Below are 13250 nucleotides of genomic sequence, written 5' to 3'. Positions count from 1 at the left end.
ATAAAACTTGCTTTTACTGTTTCCCTTCTATGCAACTAGGGAAGGAGGAACATTCTCCTTTTAGTTAAAAATTGACTCTGAATTTAAGTTTATTAAAGAAAGAAGAAAGAAAGCCAATGGACTATGTATACATACCGTGGAGTAAGTATTTCTTTATACTGGAGCTTCTCTAATTTAGCTGGTGCTACTAATGACATGGGAATCACGATGTTATCTATATCGTAAGAGCTCTCACTTCTTAACCTCCGTCGTACAGTAGTCTGTAACACAGAATTATTGTACTAATATACAGTAATGTTTTAGTTACTGCTAGTGATATTGCTTCAGTAGTTATATAAAAATCATCATAGTATATATGTGACCTACTTTTTGTAAATTCATTCTTATCAAATCTGATTATAAAATGCTACAAAAGAGTGCTTATCTTTTGCAACCTAAGACATCTCTTTTGGACCACATGTAAGGCATATTTTGTGTAGAAACACACATGATTATTTGAAAGTCTGTGAAATTTGGGAAGAAACTGAGTGAAAATGGCTGCTGCAGATCTTCATGTATGTGCTCCTGGCCCCTGAACTTCAATCTGCTCATCTAAACCTTCTTACCTGTGCCCCCTCTACTCCCAGGCAGCAAATATTAAAATAAAATAAAACAAAACAATTTAAGAACAACACAAATCCTATACTTTAGCTTTGGATGTTAAAGAGTAGAAATGGTCATAAGTTTTTTTACATAAATGAGCTGCTAGCTTCCAAGTAAAAATGATTTATTTAACCAAATTTACTATTTCCCTAATAAGATAGTTCTAAAATATACTGGTAAGATTGGCATCAATTAACAAAATATCCTGACAGTTTTTTATCAGCTTATTTTTAAAAATCTATTACAATTAATTTAAAATGTACAAGATTTAAAAACAACTTACTTGTGAGGATGAATTTTGGGTTCTTGATGTAACATTGGCATTAGAGACAGCAGTAAAATCACAGTGGGATCCTGGTTCTGTACGTTGAAAAGCAAACTCTTCAAATCTAGTTCTTTCTCCTGCTGTGGAAAGAACCCTTCAGAATGTCACATGTTAAAAATGACCACATGTATTAGAATTATTTTCCAAATAAGTGAGAAGTGGTTGAATCTTATTGTTCGATTTTGCTTGCTTTTAAAGACACAAGTCAGAAAACAAAATTATAAAACAAGAGTCTTGCCTATATTCTTGCTGCCAAGTATTTCTGGGGCCCGGTGTTCTCTGCCTAGTTCGTTTTACATTATTCCCTGAGTAATCTTTCCATTGTCTTTCCCCTATTCTTGTTTTTTAAGTGTCCCATTCAGGCTAAATTGTCAAGACTGATCTTAAGTTTCTTGTCTTTTTTCCTTATCTTTGCCTGTCTTACTTTCTGTGAGATTTCCTCAGGTTGACCCTCTGAGTTTTTATTTTTATTGAATTTCATTTATTTTTATTTAATTTTAGTAAACTATAAAGGTTCGTCTTTTCTAGTATATAGTTGATATAATATCCCATACCTGTTTTGTGAATGAAATTCATTTTCTCAGAATATTCATTTTTATTACCTACTTTTATTAGTATTATATGTTTTGTCAAGTTCTGCTTTTTATTCAGACTTCTAAGTATATTTGTATTTCTGTTCACTCATTTAGTGCTATTATATGTATTACTTCAGTATGAATTCTTTAAAAAAAACAACATTTTCTTCATAATATAAAATATGACAGAACCAAGTCTATATTTACATTTCTTCAGCTGTAAGGAAATATTCCTCATTGGTTAGTTGCTTCAAAATTGACAAATTGAAATTGGTAATTGCCTTCCAGGCTTCTTTTATCCCAGAAGAATTTATTTTATCCCAGTGTCTTGTTAGGGAGGAGCCCAATTTAACAATTTTTGTGGTCATCTACTTATTTGTAATATACCATATTATTTGACAAATTTGAATCAATAATTTCTATTTAGGTCATTAACCTGTATTTCATAGTCAATGTTATTAAGAGTTTGCAATTTTCCCCATGTATTGGCATGTATATATGAAAGTTCCTTAAAACTTAGGTGATTTTTGCTTGCCTTTTCTTAAGAGACACTTAAACAAAATCTCTAGATGCATTTTCTACCACAATGTGTTTGATCAAATTGTACTAACTATAGATCTGTTATTTAAAGTGAAATTTCCAAAGAGATAAATTTAGGTCCACTGTATACATTATAAATCAGTACATATTAGATGTAATTAGTTTCTAATTTATTGAGTATGTCCATGTTATTGACATACTCTGGGAATGATTTGATTCGTGAATATGATGTGTGTTAGGACAGTGAATAAGAACCAGATTTGTTTAGATTACTTTCTCTTCAAAATATATCCTGCTATGGTTTCTTCTGTATCATTAATAACTGTAACTGTCATCTCCTAAGTCCCAACAACAAACCACTCTTGATATTATTAGAACAGGTCTGTTTTCAAATACTACCACTTATTAAGCATACATGTGAATGAGGAGACTCCTCAGGAGAATGAAAGGGGCATAGAAGTTCCTCAATTGAATCCTGACCACTTTCTCCAAATCGAAGACATTTAGGAATACTCATAAATTTCTACCAAATAACCTTACACTGACCTAGTCTGAGACTAATGTAACCCTGGAGACTAACTCCAGTACAGCTAACAGCTGACAGAAGGCAAGTAATTGGAAGACAGGAATGAAGTAATTAATTGCCATAAATTATACAGATAGCCAGCTAGCAAATTCTGAATTAAGTACATGAATATACTCAAAGGGACATGGGCGTTTTAGGAAGTTAGTGAATGTTCTAGATTATAAATTCCCATGAGACAAGGGTTCTTTTTAGAATACAATTTGTTTTATTTTCAATATTTAACACTAATGGTCACACCTTCATTTTAACCTACCTAATGCTGTTTCACTCAAGTGTCTCTTTTTTCTTCCCTGTAATAGTTGTGCAGATGACTGTGACCTTATCTGAGACTTACATATAGGTGAATATCCATTTCTCCACTGATTCAGAGAAGTCCCTTGTACTAAAACAAATGAAAAGAAAGGCTGTGTGAAGTTTTTGTCCTTTACCAGAGACAGTGAACAGCTAATTTGTTTATACTTAAAATGTTGAACATTTTAGGGTATAGTTCAAAATTACATGAAAGGAAATAAAAACTCAACCGAGATGGATAGTTCCTAAACTATAAATAAATGAAATAGTAGGATTTCTCAAAAATGTTCTCAGGAAATACTCAATTTCCATTTTTGTTCTACTTATTTATAAGTGGATAAAAAGAAAGGGCTATGCTCTCAATGTCTTCAAAGTCAGTGAACAGTGGTTCAGATCTGTGAATCCTGGATGAATGACAATTAAAATCCTGAGGTTTTCCTTAAATCTAGAAACACTCTGTACCAGGTAAGCATCAACATATCATAACACATGGACTAGACATCAAGAACCTCATTTCAACGAACTGTGACAATGATACCACTGTAATTTGACTTTTAAAACCTGAATTTAAAATAATTTGAAGTCAGTATCTCTGACTCAGTTTCTTCACCGAATTTATAATAGCAGCTGTCTTCAGATTATAATGACTCAATAAATTAATTCCTGAAATAGGTGTCTCCCATGGGAAATGTACCCTAAATGTTAGCTTTATCATCATGAGTGCTGTGTATATGAACCTCATAGTTCAGTGTTGGTTTAGTCAGTACCTTGATTTCTTTGGGGGAGCAGGGGATAAAAGTTTGGGAATGTGGAAAGGAATAAAAAAAAATCAGTAGACTCAAGTGTCAAAACACACCAAAGGAAAAATAAAAGGTATAGCCTAACAACAGTTATCAGGAATCCAATTACAAGATAGCAAAGCACTCTAAAACTGACAGGCCAGATTTTTTGTACATAGGCTTATGTACAGATGCACACATTTGTCAGCAAAAATAGAAGAATATAAATCAGAAGTTTTGAACCATCTCTTCAAAACTAACATCCTATGGAATTTTGCTGAAGAAATCCAAAGCAGAAGTACAAAGGAAAATGTTACCACAAAAATGTGATCAGTGTTTTTCTAGACCTTCAAGAGAATAAAAATGGCAACAGAAAAATGACGTGTAGCAACTGGCAGACTGTGGAAGCCAGCACCTAACTCGCTCAGTGAGGCTGCTTACAGAGCTAGATAACAGAATCTAGCTTTCCATAGAGAAATAGGTTTAAAGTAACATCCTTATTGTCCCCTCTTTGGAATGTTCTGTGTTGTCCAAATCTCTGCTTTTCTCACTAACTGTAAATAATAGTAGTAGAACAGTGCCAGCCATAAATATCAGTTTGAAATGTAAGTATACAAACTCCTAAAATCTTCAGAACTGACACCATACATAAAACAACAATCTAGAAGTGAAAGAACCATCTTAAGGAATAGTTGCTGGGGTGTTCTCTGAGTATAGAATAAGAAATTCGTAAAGCCATGAAGAGAAACAAGTCTCAGAAGCCTCTGCAGAGAAATCTCATAAATGTCAAAAGTACTCGTTCACGTTTAAAAGTTATAACTTGTTGAGACATGCAACAAGATAGCCACAGCAAGAAAAACCAAAAATTGGGCTGGAAATGCTTCCACTCTTGAATAAATAGAATGAAGAAAAGAAAATGCAATGATAAGGGAGCAGAATAAATGAAGAAGAACATTTGAAGAAACAGCACTGAATTTTTCCTGAATTGCTTATCATAACTCTTAAGATTTCAAAGCATCCACTTGAATGCCAAACATCAAATTTCTTTTTAAAAATTTTTTTGTTTTGTGTCATAATACACAGAGATAATATATCCTAAAAGTTGCAAGAAAGGAATTTATTTTTTTATTTTTTGGTTTTTACGAGACAGGGTTTCTCTGTATTGTTTTGGAGGCTGTCGGTCCAGCCCAGCCTTGAACTCACAGAGATCCACCTGCCTCTGCCTCCCGAGTGCTGGGATTAAAGGCGTGCGTCACCACCGCCCGGAGCAAGAAAGAAATTTAAAAGATTTCTGTAAAGGGATGAAGATTAGTGAAACTGGATGTAAGAAAACAATGACTAGGGAAAATAGCATTCTGAAGACATCTAAATTTTCCTTCCATTCAACAAATGGAGAAAAAGATGTTAGATGCCTGGACAATATAACTAAAGAGCTAGAAGTTTACATCAATTGTAGGTACACCTTTACTGTCAGTTGAGTATTTTAAGCAAGCTGTCTAAATTACCCTTTAATTGTCTTTGTTGCCTTATAGGTCACAGTGAGGGGAAAGAGGACAGAATAACCTGTATAAAGGTGTAAGACAGCATGGTGAAAACCAGTAAGCAGGACCCAGTTTCTGTTGTCAGAGCCTAAGGGTCTTCCATTAATTTCCTAAAGTATCTGAAAAGGATAGAGGCAACAAGTTGTATCATTGGCTACAGTGATTGAAGGGAATTAAAAATTGGACTTTCAGTGTAAATAGGTTATTGTGTTGGACTTAATGTAGACATAAAGAGACTTCAAAACAAATTTGTAAGATCACATTGGATGAAGCATCCTGAGCCCTGAGTTTTGGGATTACTTATAGGTTATGACAACTTTGGCATACTCAAATTCACAAAACAGCTGAAACAATGCAAAGAATTTCCATATGTCCTTTACTCAAATACTCAGACCTTCTGAGTATGAAATCACTTTTTGACATAATGTTCCCTTACAAAATACACAATGGTTATCAAAAAAGCAAGATCTTTTATATACCCACATTGTTTTCAAGACTCAGAAAATAGTACTAGCTGATTTATAGACTTATATTCACCAGTTATCCTTGTAATCTTTATGGACTCTTAATTATGTATGTGGTGCATTCTTTAGGTCTTCTCTTAAAGTCCTATCTCGAAGAGCTCTGCTCCCTTATTCATACCGTGTAATACTTTGATAAAGACGGGCCTTTCATTTGCCTTTGTCTGGCATTAAGCTAATTTGTATTTACTCAACTTTAAAATTTGACGTTAACCCTACCTTCTTTGAAGTCAGCATGACTTTGTAAGTGTAAAACATAATAGGACAGACTAAAGTGAGCCAAAGATTTGTTTGCTTACCTCCCACATTTACTCAGCAGAAATACCAGGCTATTTGTAGATATCTGGAAGTACCACATTGTCTTACGTCTCCCCAATATGTGTTTATTTCCATTATTTAAAGTCAACATTGCATGTAATAACGTATTCCATAACTGGGCCATTGTCTGAATCAGCTGACACATAGTTGAAATGCAGTGTCTTGGAACCCATACTAAACTTCTTGAATCTGAATCTGCATTCTAACAATATTCTTCAAGTAATAATGTTTGTATGTTGAGTTTGAAGAACACTCATTTGGAATCTTCATCTTTGTGTAAATTCCAAAATGGCAACTAGCATCTTTACTTTTCTGGAATTTCTCTCTAATTCTCATTGCCTGTAACCTCTTTTTTTTAATCTTGGGAAGAATTATAGATTGTTACTATATTTCTTTGTAATAGTTATTCTTGTTGGCGTTCTCCTTTGCTTGCTCTATCTATCTATCTGTCTGTCTGTCTAATCAAAAGTTTAAAAAGGAAATTGAATATTTTATTTTTATTATATACCTATATAATATACAAATTATATTTAATTTCCTGTGTTTTCTTCACTTAATATTCTGCTTAGCACCGAGTACCTTCTCAGTGTGGAGCCTAATTTATTTTGGACATAGGAAAAATCCTGATGCTTATTTGAGTTGACAATGGTAGGGAATAAAATAGGGGAAAAGAAACTGGTACACAAAAGAATATAGCAACAAGAAACTCAAGTGTATTCCACTTCATACCTTTAAATATTTCCATTTTATGTGGCATTTGACATATCATATTATTCAACATCAATTCACTGCCTAACATTTATGCTGCATTCTTAAATCAGAAAAACAGCAGACCACTAGGAGAAACATAATCCCCTTCTCTAATACATTGTTTATGTTCACTTTTGCATATTCCCTTCCACTGAAACATACATATTTTGTAATCCATACATATCTCAAATATAAAGTCATAGTTTCAATTGGAATATAAGTATATAGGTATTTTTACCTCTTACTTTAATACTCATTATTATAATATTTGGATATTGCCTAACATCTCCATCTATTATTAAGATATTCTGTAGCTGCTAGACCTCAGCTGTTATCACCACCACCATAAGGAACCACTGTAACAGTCTTTAGAATACTCAATTTCTGGGTTTTTAAAAAGCATTTATTCTCAGGATAAATCTCAGAGTAGAATTATGTCATATAGAAATACAGAAATATAACAAAAAAGTCCATGTTTACATTTGGATTATCTACAAAGTATATTTGATAATAAGTGGGAGGTTGGTTTTTTTTATTATTATTTTGATATTTTAAGCTGGGTAGTGGTAGCTCATACTTTTAAGCCCAGTACTTGAGAGGCAGAGACAGATGAATCTCTCAGTTTGAGGCCAGCCTGTTCTGCAGAGCACCCTCGCTGCACAGAGGAAACTCTGTCTCAAAAAACAAAAATGATTTTTTAAACATTGTATGTATATAACTAATTTCTTCATCAGAATTTCCAACCAACTGCTTACATTGAATATGATTTATATAATAACTTTTTACATAGCTGTAATTGAAAAATACCCTTTTATTACATTGTAGTATTCTTTGTTTCCATCCATAGATGAACCTTTAAGATAGTTTTCAAAATGCATTTTCCAGTGTACACTTAAACAATTAATATAATTTTGTCATATGTAATTTGTTACTAATCTTACATTACCACAATGCTGAGATATTTTTGAATGAAGACATATCTAATATTAGACTATATTTTTGAAAATAATTGGATCATTATACAGAGTTTGCAGTCCAGTAAATATTTTTAGTAGGCACGAAAGTTGTGATTTAATTTTAGAGTCTCCAAATGAGTCTTTGTACCTCCTAAGTGGCCTGTATCAATCTTTGGTGTTATGTGAAATATTGGAGAATACTGTTTTTACTGTAGCAATAGGCATTATTTAAAATGTTTTGTCTTATCAATAGACAAAATATTTGAACATCCACAAAGTAACACACAAGTTCTTGGTAAATATTAGATTCTCATTTTCATTATAATTAGCACCAGGGATATATAGATTTTCTAGTTTTCTTAAGACACTGTTAACATATAGCTCTTTAATTCATCTTTCTTACGTTTGTTTTAATGTGCTATATGAAAACAGATCATAATCAGTCATTATTTAATTCTACTAAGTATGAATAAATAAAAGGTTACTAAGCACAACCTTTGACCCAGACTATGCTTTAGGCCTACCTCACTGTGATTTGCTTATTTGTTTAAAGTACCTTCAGATACTGTCCATATATAAGACCATATCAAGTATTTGTTGTTCTTTTCATTAGCTTAAAGATTTATGTATGAGTGTTTTATCTGCATAAATGTATGTGCATGTCTGCATACCTGGTATCTGTGGAGGTCAGAAGAGGCCATAAGATTCCCCTGGAACTGGAGTTGCAGTTGATTCTGGGTAACCATGTGGGTGCTGGGAACCAAACCCAGATCCTCTGCAACATCATATGCCCCTAACTGCTGCATTGTGTTCCAAGCCTCTTGTTATTGATAGTTATTGACTAAAGCCTCCTTACTACACTATAGAAATACACAGTAAGTCCTTGTTCTGTCTCCAGCCTTTTGTCTTACATTTATTTAGTTCCTTTGAGTTGGCTTTTGTTCAGTACCATCAAACTGTATTATAATTATAAAGCATTTTGATACATGACACCTTTCAGTATTTGCTATCAACATTTTCTCTGAGATAAAATTCAGAATGATTTTGTTCAAAGAGAATGTTTCAGCCAGGCATGATGGCATATACCAAAAACCCTAGGATGGAAGAGTCTGAGATGAGGGCAGCATGTGTAGAGAACAGCAGAGCCATCTCACCGTGTTCCCACTTTGTCCTTGGAGAACTATTGAAGCTCAGGCTTCCCTATTTCTGGCAATCCTACTGTCAAGCCCCCTAGTGCTGAGATTGTAGAAAAAGAATTCTTAATAAATAAAGTTGAGGGGGTGGGGGTAGAATAGGGGGAAGAGGGAATCATAGGATCGAAGACAGATCAGGCACCAGAGTGACCTCGAGTGATCTAAAGGTATAACATCAATTGGCAAGCTAAGCAATAGTGGAGGGACCACCTCGAATGCCCATTCCTGATAATGAACTTGATGTCTATAACCATCCGGGAGCCTTCATCCTGTGACTGATGGAAGCAGAGGCAAACACACAACTAAGCACTGAACTGAACCCAAGGAACCCAGTGACAGAGAGAGAGGAGTGATGAGCAAATTGGCAAAGAATGGGCTGGCAAAACCAGCAGAGACAGCTGATCTGAACAGGGGAGTGCTCTTGGACCCCAGACCGACAGTGGGGAGGCCAGCATGGGACTGATCTGGACCCCCAAATGTGAGTGTCAGTGAGAAGGCCTGGGCAACCTATGGGGCCCTGAGCTGTGGATCAGTGTCTATCCCTGGTATACAAACTGTCTTCATGTGCCTATAGCACAAAGAGAGATGCTCTCTCAGCCTGGACTCTTAGGGGAGTGCCTTGACCCTACCAAGAGTAAAATGACAGACTCTAGATATCCCCAATGTGGAAGGATTTGGCAATAGGGTGGGAGGGAGGGGGGGAAGGGGAGTGCGGGAGGAGGGGAGGGAGAGGGAACTGGGATTGACATGTAAAACAAGCTATTTAAAATTAAAATAAAAAATGATAAAAAAAATAAATGTAACTTTAAAATGCTTTCTTGCCAAGCATAGTGGTGCACTCCTTTGGTTGCAGCACTTGGGAGGCAGAAGAAGGCAGTTTTCTGAGTTAAAAGCCAGCCTGGTCTAAACCAAATTTGCTCCTGCACACCCAGGGCAAACAGAGAAACATTGTCACAGAAAACAACAATATCCTTTCCTGGTTGTAATTAAAATTCTCTGTATATAACAAGATACAGAAAAGAGACATCTAAAGTTAAAAAGTGTCTTCTAACCAAAACAGTTTTCTTCCCTCCACACAGGAACATCTTTCATGCTATGTCCCTGGAAAACTCTAAGTTATATAAAGTTTTCTTAATATAGACATTGCTGTCTGTCTTGAATGAAGACTGTGTTCCTTTTTATAATCTACCTAATTGCTACTGTAATTTATAAAAGTTGGTAGGGTTTTTTTTTGTTTGTTTGTTTCGTTTTGTTTTTTTAAATGGCTTTTCTCCTTCTGTCTCCCAGTGCTCTTAACTAAAGTGCCCTCCTCCTTAGCCCTAAAATGGCTGGGTTTTTTTTTAATAGCAAAAACTACTTAACATATATCTATTTTACTCTGGAATTTTGTAGGTATATATTTTTTACCTGGGAATAATTTGTTTGCCTTCTTTTGATACCATATTGACAGCTTTGCAGACAATCAGAAATAGTTTTTTTTCATATTGCTTCTAAGCATAGACAGTGTTTTCATTCCTTTTCAGAGCACTCATAAACCTTTCATTATAATCTCCTTGATATTTTATATATAAACCTTAATTCTTAAATTATAGAAGCCAACTATAACTTATTGTGATTTATGTCATGAAATAATACAAAATTTTATTCAGAAAAACTTACAATACTATATATTATAATGGTTGCCAGCTTTCTTGGTCATTTCATAATTATACTATTTCTAAATATAAACAATAAAATCTATGCTATTCTATGGTTTTTGGTATGTCTCTATATGTGGTTGAGCTATATTTTTTTTCAACACTACCAGCTCCTTTTATGTTTTCCCCTCTTCAAGACTCGTGAGCTGTGGGAAGATCACCAAGTCTACTATAACTTTAATATCTGAACTAATACAATGAATTAGTAGCCTTAATTTTACCGTATAATACTGTTTTCAACTTGTCAATACTTCATAACTTTCATTCAGTAGGTGTCATACATTGTATCTTAGTATTGTTCCTATGTTCATTCATTCATTCTTTCATCCATCTATTCATTCTTCTCCCTCTTTTCTTTCCTCACTATCTCCCACTCCCACCCTTTCACCTTCCACCCTCTCCCTCCCCTTCTCATGTCCTAGGACGAAGGGCCCCAAACAGTAAGCAATCCACATGCTTCTCTCTCTCTCTCTCTCTGTTTGTGTGTGTGTGTATGTGTGTGTGTGTGTGTGTAAGAGAGAGACTTAAGGGGAAAGTGTATTAAAAATTAAGGATTTGCATTTATTCTTTTGTTAAATTTTATTTACTTAGAATGCAAAAAAATAAATGTGGGCGATGTAGAAACATGTACAACTGCACAGGATTTGTAAACGTGACATACCGGGTGGTGGCGCTATAATACAGTCACCTACAAATGGATTTTCAGCAAGCTCTCCCTTCACATCCGCTTTCTTAAATAAGGTATCAAAATGAAGATGAAGGGGCATCTCTGGAAAAACAAAGGAAAACATCGTTTTCCATAGCCCAATACTAATTTTGTTGCCTTTTAATCGTAGCACATAAAAGCATAGAAAAGCAAACGTTTACACAGTAACAAGTTTGAGAAGTACAATTGCCAGAGTACCTTTCCAAGAAGGTTGGTAACCATGTTTAGAAAGCTACTAGTTTAGTACACTTAATAAACAAGAAGCTAGAATATGAATAACTCTAAGATACTCCTTTTATTATGTGAAAAGATGTAACTTAGATGAATAGACACAACTGCACCCAAAAGATCTGTCACCTTTCTAACAGGAATACCTTGTGTTCTCCCACTGTGAGTGCTGGGAACATGACGTAACCAGAGTTTGCCCTTGATCTTCCTATGTACCTCCCTAAGTACTTTGTGGACTTTTAGCAGAGTATTTCATTTGCTTCTGTTTTATATCTATGTATGGTATCTGACAGAGAAAATACTGAGATTTTTGTCAGATACAAGAAGCTTTAGTTTAAGACTATGGAGGATATGTTTAGATTGATATAATCTCAGTTATGATTTAGAATGAAGTTATCTCAACCCTCTGAGTTACATCAAGAGAGAAGCAAATTAGTTAATAATAAAGGGTAATACGAGTGTGGGTCTGATTATGGATTACTTCAGCTCCTGGCTCCATTGTTCATTAGCTCCAAGTTTAATATGCTCATGTGTAAAATGAAAGGACAGCAGAATATGCTCTCGTGCTTGGTACACAAATAGTTTCAGGGCTACACAGTGAGGCCCCATCTCAACAATGCCCTCCCCCAAAGAAAACGCAGCATTAGTAAGACATTGCCTGTGCCTAAAAGGTTATAATTCATTATAGAAAATACTCACTTTTATGAGGTGGCTTACCTGATGGCAATGACAGCACAGGATGAAAAGAGGAATCTAGTTTTGAAATGTGTTCTCTTAATAGCTGGGACTTGGAACTCTGTTCCCAGCTGTCCCAACTTAAAGGCGATCCCATGTAAGGTATCTGTGTTGCATTTAAAAATGCTTCTTTTGAAGGTAAAGTCTACAAGAAAAAAAAAAGCGAAGGTTCCCTTTTAAGACTTGATCAAAGATTTACATAGCATGTATCCCCATGACACTAGAACAGAGTCCTGGCTTAAGTAAGTCACCTTGATACAATATGAGAGAACTAAATGCACTGACCAAACATCTGGAGAAGTGTGATAAACCCCTTTGGGGTTTCTCAAAATAAAGAGCAGTATCTCAAAATAAGTCTTTCTGCCATCATAGGAAGACAGAGTAAAGAGTCCATAAAGTCGTATCTATTTTGATCAGACTCAATTTCTTTAAAACTAAATTCCTCCTATAGAAAGAAGCTGTACACATCTGGGACTGGAGAGATAGCTCAGCAGTTAAGAACACTTTCTACTTTTCAGAGGACCCAAGTTAGATTCCTAGTGCCCATTTCAGACAGACCACAGCCATCTCTACAGACCCTTTGGGTCTGACACACTCTTTTAGCCTCCTCAGTCATCTGCATACATATTGCACACAATTTTGCCAGTTGTTTTCATTAATTTTTTGTTGTTTCCATTATAAAAGATTGATTTTTATTTTTGCTTACATGTGAGTGTCTGGTGCCCATGAAGGCCAGAAGAGGGTAAGGGATACCTCAAACCGGACTTCTTTGGAGTTGTGTGCTACCATGTCTGTGCAGGGAATTGAACTCATGTCCTCTTCAAGAACAAGTGCTCTTAACTATTGAGCAATCTGCCCAGCCCTATT

General features: G+C 34.9%; 1 protein-coding gene across 7 annotated transcripts in view; it reads right to left on the bottom strand.

The window, feature by feature from the left end:
* Positions 1-13250, bottom strand: part of Kansl1l (KAT8 regulatory NSL complex subunit 1 like) — a 90317-nt gene that overhangs the window by 6412 nt on the left and 70655 nt on the right. For 3 of the 7 annotated variants that reach the window (XM_005070546.4, XM_021227406.2, XM_021227407.2), the window contains exons 7-11: positions 12366-12528; positions 11376-11483; positions 2922-3050; positions 926-1047; positions 136-260 (exon numbers count right to left, since the gene is read on the bottom strand). In XM_005070546.4, the coding sequence (XP_005070603.1) occupies positions 136-260; positions 926-1047; positions 2922-3050; positions 11376-11483; positions 12366-12528 (647 nt within the window). The remainder of the gene's footprint in view (positions 1-135; positions 261-925; positions 1048-2921; positions 3051-11375; positions 11484-12365; positions 12529-13250) is intronic. The other 4 variants (XM_021227408.2, XM_021227409.2, XM_005070548.4 and 1 more) reach the window with 4 other exon arrangements.

Source organism: Mesocricetus auratus, unplaced genomic scaffold (assembly GCF_017639785.1).
Source record: "Mesocricetus auratus isolate SY011 unplaced genomic scaffold, BCM_Maur_2.0 Super-Scaffold_100010, whole genome shotgun sequence".
Classification (NCBI taxonomy): Eukaryota; Metazoa; Chordata; class Mammalia; order Rodentia; family Cricetidae; genus Mesocricetus; species Mesocricetus auratus.
Note: the sequence above shows the minus strand (reverse complement) of the source record. Positions and strands in the feature narration are given on the sequence as shown.